Source organism: Saccoglossus kowalevskii, chromosome 19, assembly GCF_978046115.1.
Source record: "Saccoglossus kowalevskii chromosome 19, keSacKowa6.1, whole genome shotgun sequence".
In the NCBI taxonomy this organism is placed as follows: domain Eukaryota; kingdom Metazoa; phylum Hemichordata; class Enteropneusta; family Harrimaniidae; genus Saccoglossus; species Saccoglossus kowalevskii.
In genome coordinates this window covers 18069556-18087580 of record NC_140659.1, presented here as the reverse complement: position 1 = coordinate 18087580, position 18025 = coordinate 18069556, and the positions used below count along the sequence as shown (strand labels likewise).

General features: G+C 35.1%; 1 protein-coding gene across 1 annotated transcript in view; it reads right to left on the bottom strand.

The window, feature by feature from the left end:
* Positions 1 to 3629: 3629 nt before the first annotated feature.
* Positions 3630 to 18025, bottom strand: part of LOC102805022 (uncharacterized) — a 31597-nt gene continuing 17201 nt past the window's right edge. Inside the window, exons 3-7 of the mRNA XM_078012772.2 lie at positions 15476 to 15709; positions 14496 to 14699; positions 13403 to 13516; positions 10324 to 11766; positions 3630 to 8482 (exon numbers count right to left, since the gene is read on the bottom strand). Coding sequence (XP_077868898.1) covers positions 7368 to 8482; positions 10324 to 11766; positions 13403 to 13516; positions 14496 to 14699; positions 15476 to 15709 — 3110 coding nt within the window. The 3' untranslated portion in view covers positions 3630 to 7367. The remainder of the gene's footprint in view (positions 8483 to 10323; positions 11767 to 13402; positions 13517 to 14495; positions 14700 to 15475; positions 15710 to 18025) is intronic.

Genomic DNA, 18025 nt, shown 5'->3' with positions numbered 1-18025 from the left:
TTACCAGTCAACATGTTGCCAGTCTACATGTTACCAAGTCTACATGTTACCAGTCTACATGTTACCAAGTCTACATATAACCAAGTCTACATGTAACGAAGTCTACATGTTACCAAGTCTAAATGTTACCAAGTCTACATGTTACCAAGTCTACATTTTACCAAGTCTACATGTTACCAAGTCTAAATGTTACCAAGTCTACATGTTACCACGTCTACATATAACCAAGTCTACATGTAACTAAGTCTACATGTTACCAGTCTACATGTTACCAGTCTACATGTTATCAGTCTACATGTAACCAAGTCTACATGTAACCAAGTCTACATGTTACCAAGTCTACATGTTACCAAGTCTACATGTTACCAGTCTACGTGTTACCAGTCTACATGTTACCAAGTCTACATGTTACCAGTCTACATGTAACCAAGTCTACATGTTACCAGTCTACATGTAACCAAGTCTACATGTTACCAGTCTACATGTAACCAAGTCTACATGTTACCAAGTCTACATGTAACCAAGTCTACATGTAACCAAGTCTACATGTTACCAATCTACATGTAACCAAGTCTAGATGTAACCAAGTCTACATGTTACCAAGTCTACATGTAACCAAGTCTACAAGTTATCAGTCTACATGTAACCAAGTCTACATGTTACCAGTCTACATGTAACCAAGTCTACATGTAACCAAGTCTACATGTTACCAAGTCTAAATGTTACCAAGTCTACATGTTACCAAGTCTAAATGTAACCAAGTCTAGATGTAACCAAGTCTACATGTTACCAAGTCTACATGTAACCAAGTCTACAAGTTATCAGTCTACATGTAACCAAGTCTACATGTTACCAAGTCTACAAGTTATCAGTCTACATGAAACCAAGTCTACATGTTACCAGTCTACATGTAACCAAGTCTACATGTTACCAAGTCTAAATGTTACCAAGTCTACATGTTACCAAGTCTACATGTTACCAAGTCTACATGTAACCAAGTCTACATGTTGCCAAGTCTACATATAACCAAGTCTACATGTTACCAGTCTACATGTTACCAGTCTACATGTTACCAGTCTACATGTTACCGGTCTACATGTAACCAAGTCTACATGTAACTAAGTCTACATGTTACCAGTCTACATGTAACCAAGTCTAGATGTAACCAAGTCTACATGTTACCAAGTCTACATGTAACCAAGTCTACAAGTTATCAGTCTACATGTAACCAAGTCTACATGTTACCAGTCTACATGTAACCAAGTCTACATGTAACCAAGTCTACATGTTACCAAGTCTAAATGTTACCAAGTCTACATGTTACCAAGTCTACATGTTACCAAGTCTACATGTAACCAAGTCTACATGTTGCCAAGTCTACATATAACCAAGTCTACATGTTACCAGTCTACATGTTACCAGTCTACATGTAACCAAGTCTACATGTTACCAGTCTACATGTTACGGGTCTACATGTAACCAAGTCTACATGTAACTAAGTCTACATGTTACCAGTCTACACGTAACCAAGTCTACATGTTACCAAGTCTACATGTAACCAAGTCTACATGTTACCAGGTCTACATGTAACCAAGTCTACATGTTACCAAGTCTACATGTAACCAAGTCTACATGTAACCAAGTCTACATGTAACCAGTCCACATGTAACCAAGTCTACATGTAACCAAGTCTACATGTAACCAAGTCTACATGTTACCAGTCCACATGTAACCAAGTCTACATGTTACCAGTCTACATGTAACCAAGTCTACATGTAACCAAGTCTACATGTTACCAAGTCTACATGTAACCAGTCTGTTACAAATCTTTTATGTGATGGCACTTGCATGCATATGGTTCATATCTCAATAATGCAAATGATTTGTCATAATAAAATGAAACCTCAGTTGAGCTCTTCAGATTTTTGTATGTGATGGCATTTTTGAAGTAAAATTCATGTTGATTTTTACCATCTTTTGAAATTCATTGAGATTTTTTTTGTACTTGATAGGATTTGTCAAATTAAAAAAAAAACTGTGCCTCAACTGCTTTTTCTGATTGGCTTATACTAACATTGTATGGACATGTGTGTCAGTTCAAAAGGAATATCAATTGTGAGAATGTCATTAGCAACAATTGACCACAGTATATGGATAACATATACATTAGTGGTATAAAGTACCCCCAAATCTTTACAAAGTTCAAAAAGGGCAGATGATGTTTGTAAAATATTGCACAACCCTGTTATCAGAATACTGCTTTTTTAGGGGGGATTTTGGATTATTTCATTACAAATTGTGGTTAAGCTGTAATATATTAACTGCATTTAAGACAGACTAGTGTGCTTGGATGTTTCCCCAGATACCTTTAATTTTTTGCTGTGATCAAAATACTTTAATATCAAAACAAGAGCAACAAAACATAATAAAAAAACAAAACTAATTATTCATTAACCCCAATTTCTTTGTCTGAGTGCGCACTCCAGGTTCTGAGTCGCTTTTTAAAATAGATTTTTTCGAATATTTCAGGACAAAAAGTACCCTATCATTAACAATATATGATTTGTTCAGCCCATGTTATTACCATAGTCTAAAATTTGAGATGACATAATACATGTATACATAATCTCTGCAATTGAAACTATGGTAAAAGTGTTTTATTGCCAAAACAACTCCCCACTAAAATACAACCACCATTTTCTCGAAAAGAGTCCCCCAGCCAATTTTTTTGTGTCTATATCCTTATTTCTTGGAGTACAATTTATTGCAAATTGAATAAATTCTGGGTGTAGATGTAATAACACGAAAGTATTTTAATATTCTAACACTGGTGGCACTATTTAATATAGATTCGTCCTCTTACTGTCTTCAAATGACGCACATTGAAGCCCCAGATTTTGTAATTGTTTTGTATCATACGGGATCAGTGCATACAGAGGTACATTAGGTAGATGCAGCAGATATCTTCTCATAATGGTTACCAAAACACATGACAGAGAAGAAAACGTAGGCATACAGTTAAAGACAGTGCATGTTGAATTTCATATACACAATGTATTTTACCAGTGTTGTGCATGTCCCTACCAGTCACATATTGAGCAGGACACAGCGCGACAACCACTGCCTTTCAATTGGTTCAAAATTAGTTTCTAAGGTAACAGCGAAATTCAAAACTTGTCTATTCAGAGCATTAGACAATGCTTAGTGTAAACGCAGGGGGTCAAGTGAAGTCAACATAATTTAGTATATAATAATATTTGTTTTTGTGTCAACAACGAAATGTGATAAGTAGGCGATTAACTCTATGCGCCCAAATCAACAGGCACCATCCAAAAAATAGTTCCATTTGTCTGCTGGCTTCCATAGAATATGTTGACAAAAATTTCAACTCTCATGCTCAAACACAAAAAGCAATGTCACATTATGTTTATTTGGTCCAAAATTAAGATTGGATTCAGTAAAAAATCACTGTAAATGCGAACAAATTGACCCCATTTTTAGCAGGAACAAAAAGGTTAAATACAAGCCAGGCGGCTGAACTAAGTGGGAGTGAGTAAGCGTAGTCTCGTAAAAACTATCGCATGCTACAAAATTATGCTTCGCAATGCAAGAAAATTCATGAGCTAATATCACATTCTTGAATTCAATTTTAATATCATTGCATATGTATAAACAACTACAGAACTATCCACTGGTCAGTGTGGAAAATAACAGACCAAAAACTGCCCCAAAATGTACAAAAATAAATTGTGCTGGCAGTGTACACATGTTGCATAGATATTGAAGATTAAAATGAAGGAGGGGCAGTGAATGTACCTAACTGTCATGGATAAAGCTGTTGTGCCACACTGGTTCTTTTCAATAAAGTCTTTAAATGTTAATTATTATTTGCAATGCTATGCATAAAAGCATAATCACAAGAAAGCAAAACATTTCCGGACTTGTCTGTTTATTTTACGAAGCTACTAAATAAAAAAAAAAAAATATAACAAATTATAATTGGTAGTATTTAAGCAATAACATATGATTTAAGAATAAATTACAATTATAAATAAACAAAACCATTATTCAAATACTGGACTAGTGAAATACCAACTACTCAATGTGTCACTGTAGTGTAATGCCAGATTAGTGAAATACTAACAGTTCTGTGTGGCACTATGGTGTAAAATACAGGACTAGTGAAATACTAACAGTTCAATGGGACACTGTGGTGTAATACTAGACTAGTGAAATACTAACAGTTCAATATGGCACTATGGTGTAATACAGGACTAGTGAAATACTAACAGTTCAATGTGACACTGGAGTAATACCAGATTAGTGAAATACTAATTGTTCAATATGGCACTATGGTGTAAAATACAGGACTAGTCAAATACTAACAGTTCAATGTGACACTATGGTGTAATACCAGATTAGTGAAATACTAACAGTTTAATGCGACACTGGTGTAATACTGGACAAGTGAAATACTAATAGTTCAATGTGGCACTATGGTGTAATACAGGACAAGTGACATACTAACAGTTCAATATGGCACTATGGTGTAATACAGGACTAGTGACATACTAACAGTTCAATGTGGCACTATGGTGTAATACAGGACTAGTGACATACTAACAGTTCAATATGGTACTATGGTGTAATACAGGACTAGTGATATACTAACAGTTCAATATGGCACTATGGTGTAATACAGGACTAGTGACATACTAACAGTTCAATGTGGCACTATGGTGTAATACAGGACTAGACTAGTGAAATAATAATAGTTCATTGTGATGTAATACAGGACTAGTGAAATATTAACAGTTCAATATGGCACTATGGTGTAATACAGGACTAGTGACATACTAACAGTTCAATGTGGCACTATGGTGTAATACAGGACTAGTGACATACTAACAGTTCAATATGGCACTATGGTGTAATACAGGACTAGTGATATACTAACAGTTCAATATGGCACTATGGTGTAATACAGGACTAGTGACATACTAACAGTTCAATATGGCACTATGGTGTAATACAGGACAAGTGACATACTAACAGTTCAATATGACACTATGGTGTAATACAGGACAAGTGACATACTAACAGTTCAATATGGCACTATGGTGTAATACAGGACTAGTGACATACTAACAGTTCATTATGGCACTATGGTGTAATACAGGACAAGTGACATACTAATAGTTCAATGTGGCACTATGGTGTAATACAGGACTAGTGACATACTAACAGTTCAATATGGCACTATGGTGTAATACAGGACAAGTGACATACTAACAGTTCAATATGGCACTATGGTGTAATACAGGACTAGTGACATACTAACAGTTCAATATGGCACTATGGTGTAATACAGGACTAGTGACATACTAACAGTTCAATATGGCACTATGGTGTAATACAGGACAAGTGACATACTAACAGTTCAATATGACACTATGGTGTAATACAGGACTAGTGATATACTAACAGTTCAATATGGCACTATGGTATAATACAGGACTAGACTAGTGAAATACTAATAGTTCGTTGTGGTGTAATACAGGACTAGTGACATACTAACAGTTCAATATGGCACTATGGTGTAACACAGGACTAGTGACATACTAACAGTTCAATGTGGCACTATGGTGTAATACAGGACTAGACTAGACTAGTGAAATACTAATAGTTCATTGTGATGTAATACCGGACTAGCGAAATATTAACAGTTCAATGTGGCACTTGAATAGTCAAAAATGTAAAAAATCTGACATATTTGCTAACTGCATAGATATTGCCATTTTAAAAACCATGTTCATAGTTTGTTCAAACAAGCCATGGTTAGAACGCAAAAATAAAATAAAATAAAATAAACACTATTTCATCATTAATCTCTTGATTAGTTTTATGCTGATTGCAGAAATCCATCATCAACAGCAGAATATACACTATATATAAAATATTCAATTACTCTAACAAGGTCTTTCATGCCTTGCATTCTAACACATGTGACCTCACACTACTGTAAAATATTTTATTACAGCTGGAATTAATTTTCACTAAAAAGACTTTTTAGGCATTTTGTATAGAGTTTATTTTCACCGATTTTTGACCAGTTGAATGTAAAATGTAGGAAAAAGGTATATTCGCTGGTTTTTATTTTCACTGAATCATTTATTCAGCGAAAATTAATTCCAAGCGAAAATAAAGTATTTCACAGTATATGAAAGTTGATCAAAACGTGAATAGTTACAGTGAACAAAATGTATTTACAATCATACACAGAGCACCATTTTTTATTACAAATACATTGTAACATATTTGTACGCATTGTAACTAAAACTACTGGCGATAAATGCTGAAAAATAACTTTTATGTATAAGTTAATTTATATACAATTTTAAATAATATTTAACCTGAAGCATATTGGAGGCGTTGTAAAATTCATATTTGAAATCATGGCTTAATGAAATTATGCAAATCTACCCTTCTAGGTAAACCTCAGCTAAAGTTACCATGTTTGAAAGTAAAACCTTAACACAAATGAATAAGACGAGGAATTATGCATGACCCTCTGAAGGTTACTCATCCTGGTACTTTCTTGGGGCATTGTTGCCCTAAAACAGCAATAACTCCCAATACTATATGTAAATATTTGTAATGTTTAGAGGTTTGTGAATTAATAATTGAGAATTTTGATAAAAATTTGTTTGCTAGAGAAAGTACCGAGAAGCGTGACCTTTTGCGCACGTTAACGAACAAGAAGTGAAGTAACATAACCACACAGGACAGCTCTACCAAATTGAACCCCAAAATAATGTAATTATTATTTTAATAGCAAGTATTGTCATTGATTTCTTCTAAATCTGCTTTCCAATGTGAGCCAAGAATTCAGTTGCTATAAGGTAATAGTTGTGGACTAGACAATGGAACGAACAATGAGAGAGAAAAGATTATGATTTTCTGTTGGCAAATAAATTAATTCAAGAAAATATTTAAAATTGTGTGAATTACTACAGACTTATCTTGACACATTGTATCACTAAGCAAGGCAGAATACTGCAAATTATTCGCAGTATATTTCATTCAAGAAGATAAAACAGAAGGCATTTGAATTTATTTTCTAGATTCAAGTGGAAACTTTACCCCATAAGATGGCAGTTACTTCAACATAAAAAAAAATAGAGATACAGTGTGCAGGGACCTTAATTTTGGACTGACTTCATGCAACCCAGTGGCGTGTATAGCCATGTGGCCTCAACTATGAACTACACAGTCAGTAACTAACCTACGAAAACAATGAATTATTCTGGAATACAATACAAACAGCAAGACACTTAGGCAAACGTCATATGAATGTACAATGAAATTCATGTTTTAATATTCTGTTTTGCAATATTTTGTGTTGCAATGAAATCTATTTCTGCATAGTCCACATCATTATCATCATTTTCATTTGTGTCACTACTTTTCATTTCAGTTGAAGAGTGATCATCTTCATCATTCGAGATAATGGAGACTGGTATTTGTGGCACAGCCATCCATGGACTATAGCTGCAATCTGGCAAAGACAATGTCCTGCTATGGGATATCTTTCTGTTTCGCTCATGAGTTGATTCCGAAAAGCACTCTTCAACAAGCGAGTCTGTTCCCAGCATAACTAGTTCTAAAACTTCACCAGTTTCTGATGAACATTGTGATTTCCTATCTGGGGTGTCAACAGCCTGGTCTTTAAGCGAAATTCTAGAGAGAATCTGATCCAATGTTTCGGTCGAAGATATGGATTGCCGCTCAGGAAGTGGAACATCTAAGAAGCAGTCACCCCTTGCGCTAACAGTTCCACCGACTGCTCCTTCTAATTTTTCCTCTTGCTCCTCTTTATTGCAATTAGTATGGACCACCTCATACTCACTTCCAGTGCGTGGTCTCTGAAATGATGTTTTTTTATTGTCCCCAAAGTGATAAACTGGCTTCCGAGCCATTGGCCAATCCTGTGAACTTCGCGAGCACATTTCATATCGAGAAAGTGTTGCAGGACTAATTTTCCTAGGTGGGGACACCATGGAATAGGTTCTGGTGGTTTCAAACAAGGTTGCTTTTTTTGGCAAACGCATAGACCCGAATAACATTTTGTCTTTCGCAGATGATCCTCTTCTGGGTTTTTTAAATTTGAAACCAGACATTTTACTGTTTGTAGCAGATGCCTGAGGCACCGAAATACTTTCTGTTCTTTTTTCATTTGCACTTTTTTTTCGTGATTTCCGAAAGGAACTTTTGACTTTTGACTTATCCCGTGCTTTCAATATCTCAGGATCTGTGAGGCTACGCTTTCGTTCATACATGTATGTCCCATCTGAATTTTTGGTTTTGTTTGAAAGTAATCCTTTCTGTTCAGCCTCTGTTTCTAATACATTTGGTGAACCAGTCCTAGTAGGTTCTGTAACACATCTTTTTCTTTTACTTTTCTTTGAGATTTTGCCTTCATCTGGAAAGTGAAAAAGACACAAAGATTAAACAGCAAATAGCAGGTGTACACACACGTACACTTATCACTGAAATGAGCCATTCTTCAAGCATCAGCCAACTTTGCTGTTGGCAGCACTCTTTTTTTTTTTTTTTTACCCATATTACATTTTTTTTCTAAAATGCTTTTCATATTTTAGTATTTTGATCACACAAAAGAATACATAAACAAGTCATTGTCAATGACACGTCCCCGTTCCGTTCCGTTCATATTTGAGTGACATATACATTCAAAGCAGATCATGACCCAAATCTCAGACCACTTTCAATGGTCTGATTCGAAATGCACCTGCATATGTACAACACATTGTACTAAATCTGAACAAAATCCATCCATGCATGACTGAGATCCGGTTCCGGAATTGTGAAAATACGCGATTTTGATGCATTTTCAGCCTTAAAATGGCCATCATTTAGCTATTGTTAAGCGGATCATGAAACAAATGCACATATCTATTTGTGACATGATGTACCATGTGTGTGTGTGAAGTTTGAACTCGATCAATCCAGGCATGTCTCAGATACGGATCCAGAACTGAATTCTTTAAAACAAAATTGGCCGCCAGTCGGCCATTTCAAACTAGATCCAAAAAAAAAAAAATTACGTGCATCAAGGTCCTATTATGTTTAATGTGTACCAAATTTGAACAAATCCGTCCATGCATAACTGAGATCCGGAATGGTGAAAATGTGTGATTTTGATGCATTTTTGGCCTTAAAATGGCCGATATTCGGCTATCATTAATCAGATCATGAAACAAATGGCATGTGCATATGTCCCATATAATGTGTGATGTATGAGTGAAGTATGAACTTAATCGGTCCATGCATGTTTGAGATACAGGTGATCACGGACACACGGATGCACACAGGGCAAAACATAAGTCCCCGTTTTCAGACTACGTTCGAACAGGGACTAACAAATGGCCTTTCAGCTGAGATTAGGTATGCACATTTCAATTAAAGAATTGACGATATCATCACCAAATGAATAAATCCGAGATCGATCCACCTGAGCTACCTATATGTATAATCAAAGCAATTGGACAGTTGGCACGAATGCGGGCGATACAGAAGAAGATAAATATATCTAAATTCACTTGACTTGAGGCAGAGACTAACAAACTCCGCTGAAGCTTGGAAAATGAGAATAGGCCTGCAGCTGAAGAAATATTAGTAGATCCTCAGACTGTAAAACTGTGAAATACTTTATTTTAGCTGGAATTAATTTCCGTTGAAAAAGCTTTTGGGTTTTTTGTATGAAATTTATTTTCACTGATTTTTGACTAGTTTAATGTTAGACATAGAAGAAAAAGTATAATTGCTGAATTTTATTTACACTGAAGCATCCCATCAGCGAAAATAAATTCCAAGCGAAAAGAAAGTATTCTACAGTAACACCAGCTACTAAATGTTGTCTCTTTATGCTGAAAATTCTACTATATAATCAAAATAGTCATTGCTAAGAAAGAATGGTCTTAAAGTTATTCATTTAAAATTTAAACAATTGAGCACAGAATTATTGAGCAACATGTATAAAAAATTGTTGATCAATTGGTGGATTGCAAAGGCATTACAAACATAACAGACAATGTTAGGACTACCTAATAATGCAGTGCTGCAAAAGAAGCCAATAAAGGACAGATGTTTTTGTGCATCAATCACAATTTATCTAATTTTTTAGCATTAATCATTATGCAATTTTTTTTCCTAGGATTTGTCAATTTTTTTGCACTCCATAGGAAGAACAAACTGCACGTATCTGTATAAGAAAACTAGAATAAGTGACATCAGCATGCTTACCCTTTGCGTGGGAGTATGGAGAGGCAACTTGACTTTCTGATTTGTTTGATGGTGGTGTTAATAACTGTGTTGGTAGAAGTAGTTCACTGTGCTCGAATGGGGCTGGAATATTATCCTCGGTACTGACACCTTGCAATTTACATGTAACGGGTCTGGGTCGAAGTGGTGGAGTGTCATGGGTAGGAGACGATGGTGGAGTTAACAGTTTAAAACTCACTGGCAACGGTCTAGGGGATGTATCATGAGAGTTTTGTAAAGCTGCTGAATGTCCAAATTCCAGCATAGTGAACAAGTCCTTTTTGTCATCCCGAGGCATAATGTGTTTCCTGAAGTCAATATAGGAGCCGCCACTACCCTGTTTAGCTCCATCTGAATCAGACTGAGTGAGATTAACATCCTGTTTTTGTGGGCTCATTATTTCGTACTCAATATCACGAATAGGTCCAGACACAGGACCAACTTCATTGTTTTTTAAATCTATACTTCTCTGCTGCATCAGTTTACTATTTGATGGTAGGTTCCGATATGGACAAGGGATTGTTCCACGGGGATGCATTAATTCATACTCCGCCTCTCTGATTGGCCCATTTGGTGGGACATTTGTTTTTTGTACTGGCGCTAACGGCCCCATAAGTTCGTACTCAGCGTCACGAATAAGTGTCATTGAATTTGTCGTATGAAAATGGTAATTCCCACTGCTACTAGATGATCCATCGCTTTCTTGACTATTACTACTTTGGGAATTTTTCAGAGGTGCCATCAATTCATATTCTGCATCACGAATCAGCTCTTTTCGATTTTGAGAATTTGTAAGATCATTAGTCGTTTCATGTGGAGACGTCAAAGGAGCCATTAGCTCATACTCTTGTTCTCGTATTGGCCCAGTACTATTGTCATTTTTAAGATTTTCAATATAAATATCTTTTGTTTTTATGCTCCTTTGATGAAGTTCTTCGGGGGTAATAGCACCATGTGTTGGAATGGACATACCATTCACTTTTAATTTATCTGTCCTGTACGACAGACTAGTGTATTTTTCAAGGTCATGTATTTCAGACAACACCCCATAATCCTCCAAATGTCCACCAGAAAACCTTTCCTGTGGATTACAGTACGTCGTCATACAGTTAGGTACAGACATTTTCCTTTTCTGTTTCAGTTCAAACTCTTCTGCAGACTTTTTGGTCAAACACTGACCAAGTGATGCTTTTCTGGAAACTCGCCTGTTGACCATAGGATCCAAAAAAGCAGTTGAAATGTCAAACGATGAGTCGAGTCTTTCAGTGAAACTATCATCAATATTGATGACAGATGTTCTTCTTGCAAAATGCATAATATCTCTTTTTGTAAGTTCCCCTTGTACTTGTTCCTCAGACTTTTTCTCAATGGTATCCATGCATTCATTTGTAAATGTCAAAAGAGGTCTGTTTTCTATATTAGCTTCTGAAAAACAAAAGAGAAATAAACAACAAAATTGTTTTCCAATCACAATGTTTTTTTTTTCAACCTTTAAGTTTCAGATTCAATGAGAGAAATTGGCAGACATAGAATAGAAGCAAGAATAGAGAAGTGGTCCAGTCATGGCATTTTTATTGTTTTATATGATAATGCCTCAAAGAATGCGTTTGTAGAATCTCTTGCGTTTATGTGAAATTATCATGACTGGTCTGTTCGGCCACGCCTTCAATAGTTGTCATCACGTTTCTGAGGAGATAAATATGCTAATGAGTAGCATTAACCATAAGCTGCCAACCAATAAGAAAAGCTTTTGGTCTAACCTGTTCTACACAAGTATAATGCACATGCGGCCTGATGTGTGGAATCTTTTGCGCAAGTGTACGCCTACTTTCCTCTTTTGAAAGTTTTCCACTCTCCGTTTCCATAATGTCACTTCATATCATGAGTAATTAATAACAGAAAAGACCACTTCAGAAAAGCCCAGTCGTGATAATTTTGCATTGGACCAAGATTTAAGAATAAATTATAAAATGCCATGGCTGGGCAGGTCTATGGCAAGAAAATTGATCTACAATGTCATTTCAGATACCGGTTTTCTATTTTGAAGTTGCACTCTGATATCATTTTGATATTCCAATGGGGTTTATGTGAAATAAGTGATGGTCTGAATGTGTTAATAATTGTGGAAGTATGAAATAAATGTTCAATAATTTCTAATGCATCCGAATGTTGGTAATCTTTTTGAATCTGAATTTCAATTTGCTATTGCGACAGAATAACTTTTCAACATGTGGATTCACAATGATTCATTCAGTTTTAAATTTATTCATAGAAAATGCTTGTGAAATGTCAACACTGTTTTTCATATTAAGATATAAATACTTTATAATTTCACAGAATGATAAGTAATAGCCCATTAGACAACAATCGAGGGGGACTGAGAGAGCATGGTTGGGTTTGAAGTAGATATGCATTTGATTTCACCAGAGAACACGTTCTATTTCCAATATATTAGCATAGGCCTAAATGCTGTATCTTTGCAAATAGGTCAGTACCCTCTCTTTTTATATATTTTTTTTTAAAAATATGGTTCTCGGCACACTGTTTCATTATCGCGAGTTTAAAAAAAAAAAATCAATACAACATTTTTTTTTTTAAATTGAATGGGTCAATTTACTTTCCCCCTCATTAGCTCTGCGGCTTAAATTTTTGCTGTCTCATAAATGACCTTGAAAAGTATTACGAAACATATCTGCAAAATACAGGTGCACAGATTTCAAAAGGCTGTATTGATCAATCCCCTGGATTCAGGCAGAACACTATTTTCTACACATTTTCTCAAAAATCTCCCAACTCCACATGAGTTACTGAAGTACAACATATACCCCACAATTTAACTCTGTATAACGATTCAATAGACCATTTTACGTTCACTGGGAAATCCTGCGTTACAGCATATGGGATTTGGCAAACGTGAAAGTGTTTTGGGGGCATTTCCATTCTATTTGGTCTGCACCTTTCAGTGATTATACAAGATTTCACAGAGAGTGGAAAATAAACGTTATCAGAACACTCACATTCAAAAAATGCATTCAGAAACATTGCAGTAATTTGAACATACCTGATTCAAAGGACTGTCTTATTGAATTAACATGTACATCTCTCCTGGAAATAGCATCAAAGGCACTTCTAATAAAATCTCCTTCATCAGTAAGTAGTACAAAAATTCCTCCACCTAAAAATTTTAAGAAATTAAATTATTTAAGCAATTATCATATAATTTGAGGTCCTATTTATCCATATGTCTGCACCGTAGAGTAGTTTCCTACTTGTACTAGCCCAGAATGATCAATCTATAAACCTTCAAGGTCTGCAAGATTTTTACAATAAACATCTAACATGCATAGACAGTTTCCTTTATTAACCATGCGAATGGATTGTTTTAAATTTGTGCTGGATGAGACTGGCATTTGTAAACATAGCAAGGAACATCAGGGAATAAATTTTAAACATCACAATAGGGGTCCACCTGTCTCGAGTTGGATCAGGTAAATGTAGCAATGGTCTGTTCCTGTGGACAGGTGAACAAGATATCAAATTTATACTAAATGACTGAATGGGGTAGTCCCAAGTTGCTTTCAGAGTTTCTAAGACTAAAAATGATGAGCAAAAAATGAAAATTTGATTTTGAATAATTTGTTTTAATTTATCTTGCTAGGGACAAGTACATCATCTATTGGGACTTTTATTTACCAACCTGTATAATAGACTTGAAAGTTTACTTTTTTTATTTCAACCCCTGTCCCTACATCACTGAATACTGAATTTATGGTACACACTATGTGATTGATACTGTGTATCGATGCTAATTGTATTGTAGCAGTTTTACAGAGCTACAACATTGTAAATTTAAGGTTATATTTGGATACACTAAAACGAGAAATTCATGTTTCCATTTTCTTAGTTATACCATTATCCACCCACTTTTTTTCTCTGTGTAGTTTCTTTGGCTTGTCAAATGCCCATAGTATCTGACACTTGACTATATTTTTTTCTGTATTTTTTAACATAGTAAAGCAAGTTGAAAACGAGCAACTTATAAGTTCTGAATATTGCTTGACGGAGATAAGAAATCAGCTGCTACTATGAATGAATATATAAACAGAATGGCTGGCAGGGACTTGTTTTTTGAAAAATCAACCAATATCACTTACTTGAAGCGGTCCTACTAGCTTCAAATGCAAACCCTTCATCAATATTGCCATATCGTGCTAAGTCATGGAAGTTCCAGGAAGCGAGTACCTTGACTGGTATTGAGGTAGTAACAGCAAAGTGATCTTGAGATAAATACAGAGTAGCTGGACCAGGTGATAATTTACCTCTATTGGGTAAACTTATTGTAAACTTCTGATCACCAACTGCAAGTCAAATAAATTATGTTAGCATAGCAGTTAAATTACAGAAATTAGTGCATCTGCAATACAAGCTCACATATATCAAGAATCACATTTCTAATATTGAACATAAAAAACACCCTCTGTTACTTTTTTTTTTTTACCAATGACACCTCTGTCAATTCACAAAATCTGTTGGTCCTACTAATAGAGCAAATACAGTACATAATATAGTATACACAATAAAGTAAATATGTATGCAACTCAAACCAGCACCTAACACACCAGGTTCACAATATATGTAATTATGAGCAACTGTAATATCTGACATTTCCTAATGTTTAAGCAGGGAAAATAACAAAATATTTACACTTGACAGGTGTTATTTTTTGAACTAGTGAAATCCCGGGATAGCATCCTATTTCTTCAATCTTGCTAGTGCTGGCAAGCTTATAAGAACATGGGTGCCTGTCATGCGTTACATTGGATATTACTCTCCACGTCAAATATTAGTGCTGCTGTTGCAGATATTAGCTCTCTTTTTATGCTCGTCTGCTTCTTGTGGTCTGGTTTTCTTGATGGAACAGTTGCACATATGAGGTCATTCTTAGCAAATACCAGAGATAACAGTGGTATGTTTCGAAGCAGAACTGTTATTTTTGCTCTTGTTAATGCTTCTCAAATTACCACACTTTATCTCCGGTATTCACCGCGAATAACCTTTTATTTCAGGAAGATAACAGTTGTGATTTTATATGTTGAAAACAAGAAAGGAAAAATCAGAAAGATAGTTTACTTACAATAACCTAATGCTGCATGTATTGTAAGTTGCCAGTCTATCATCTTATCAGGTTGATCAAACCCCAAGAGAACGATCCCATGTAGACAGACAATTGACAATACATTTGGGCGTCTCTGTATAATAAGATTGCATTCCATACCACAGAATTCATTACTTGATATAGATATAACTTGTAGGGCTTTGTCTTCACGATATGCATGGAGGTTACGATAAAGAATTAACTTGATTTCATCTGCAAAACAAAAACATTTATGTATAAAAGCAATGCACAATCATAGTGCTTTGTTGTATCAGCATGCTGGTCTAGAGTCATTATCCGGTCAGCCACAGATGTTTATTGCTGTTTCTGGTATGCACAGGGTTTGCGCTAGTGTCTCGGCAAGACGAGTCCCACTTACAAAAGTTTAAGAAATTGAAATTTGACCCTGGATAACTTTATTAGAGATTGGACCCCAGCTTGCTTGAAAAACTGGGTCCCTCTTCAATAATTGGAGTCCGGGAAGCAAAATATGGGGTTAACGCAATCCCTGTTATATATAATGCATTTGGGGTGAAGGTTTCAATATAATAATAATTCAGTCAGGGTTTACGCTAGTGTCTCGGCAAGACAAGTCCCACTTACAAAATTTCAAGAAATTGAAATTTGACCCTGAATAACTTTATTAGAGATTGGACCCTAGCTTGCCTGAAAAACTGGGTCCCTCTTCAATAATTGGAGTCTGGGAAGCAAAATATGGGGTTAACGCAATCCCTGTTCAGTAGTTGGTTTGGTTGAGAATTTGAATTTGAGGTTCAGTGGTTGAGGATGAATGCCATTTTATCCTTTCTCATCCATTGTAGAGCTGACTGGATTCCTAGTCGTTTCAAAGTCTATCCATCCACAGAAATGTGTTGCTCTTAAAATCACTAAACCCAGAAACACAATATATACTTTCAGTGTATGTACACAATTCTTTTAAAATCCATGACAACTTTCTCTCAATTTTGAACTCACAGTGATGTATTTGTTCAATTTTGCATTATAATAATTGATGTCATGGGTGGAGACCACGACATTTGAATAAACTACCACTGATACTAAACAAAATAATTTAAAATGAATACAAGTATGTTAAATCGCTACAGTTACCATGCAGAATTTTGCATATATAAATAATATGGGATGTATATCGAACACAACATGGTGCAATGGCTGTAGCGCTTTAATCAAATCATTTGTTGTTTGACATAATTCTGCAAATTTTTATAATGAGAGGGCTTTACATTTTTAGGGAAAAACACAGCTGATTCAAAGGTATGATCATGTTGCGATAAGGTAGAAAATAGTTATTGTTTGTGACTGAATCGTTGAATGTTCAATGTTAGTCTTAGTTTTTCATATACTAGTAGGAGGGTAGGGTGGTCATACATGTAGTTGCTAGGAACCAGACAATTTACTCTGGATTAAGTTTCAAATATATTTTCTTAGTTGATATTTAGATAAAAATGCACTTATGGTTGCTATGTGTGCAGTCTGTGACTTCAATATCATTTATTATTTGTATGTTTTCACATCAATTCAAACACTGCTCCAAACACATGACATATTCAACATTTACACGTCTTTTAATCTGGGTTGTCACAGTCACCACCCCAAGTTGCATTTGATATGGGTCCCACACAACAGGTGAGTGAAAAAAAAAAAACATTGTTTACAAGAAATAAGAATACACAATGCTTCAAGCATCTAATTTATCTAATTAGAGAAAGCATTTTAATAATGAAATACGATGTGAAGAGTATGTTTGCAAGCAGTATTATATAGTGTGTTATTTTTTATGTAAACATCTCTGATTACAATCGCATGTGAATTCAATGGAATTGTTTTCCAGATTAAAAATTTATTGACAAAAAAATAGAACCAAAAAAAGGGCCACAAGTTTTATGCCAGTTTTTATGTCAGGTCTAAGGACCAAAAGTGAATATTTGACATGTGTTGACACTGTCCCAATAATCAGTCAATGAAACCACAATACTGCTATACAGAAAACGAGAATGATATTGTATACATACATGTGGTGTGTATTTAAGACATTGGATTTTTTTAACCTTGATTCTAGAAAGATCAACTTGCTAAGGCCAAGGTTAGAACCTTTCAACCACTGATAAAATTGCATTACAAACAAAACAGGTCCATTCATGCCTTACAGACGTATTAACCTTCTTTATGTGCATTTCTGAGCCATGAAAATAAGATTGTAGAAACTCTCCTGTAAAATACGCTATTTTCGCTGAAGGAATGATTCAGTGAAAATAAAATCTAGCTAATATACATTTTTTCCTGTATTTTACATTCAATCATCAAGAATCATTGAAAATAAACTCTTTACAAATCATCCAAAGGTCTTTTCAGTGAAAATTAATTCCAGCGAAAATAAAGTATTTGACAGTTTCTACAATCTTATTTTCATGGCACAGGAATGCACAGAAAGAAGGTTACAAAATATGTATTTTCACAAAAATGTGAAAGCAGTGAAAATGTCATTGTGGGCCTAAAGAATTTGAATCG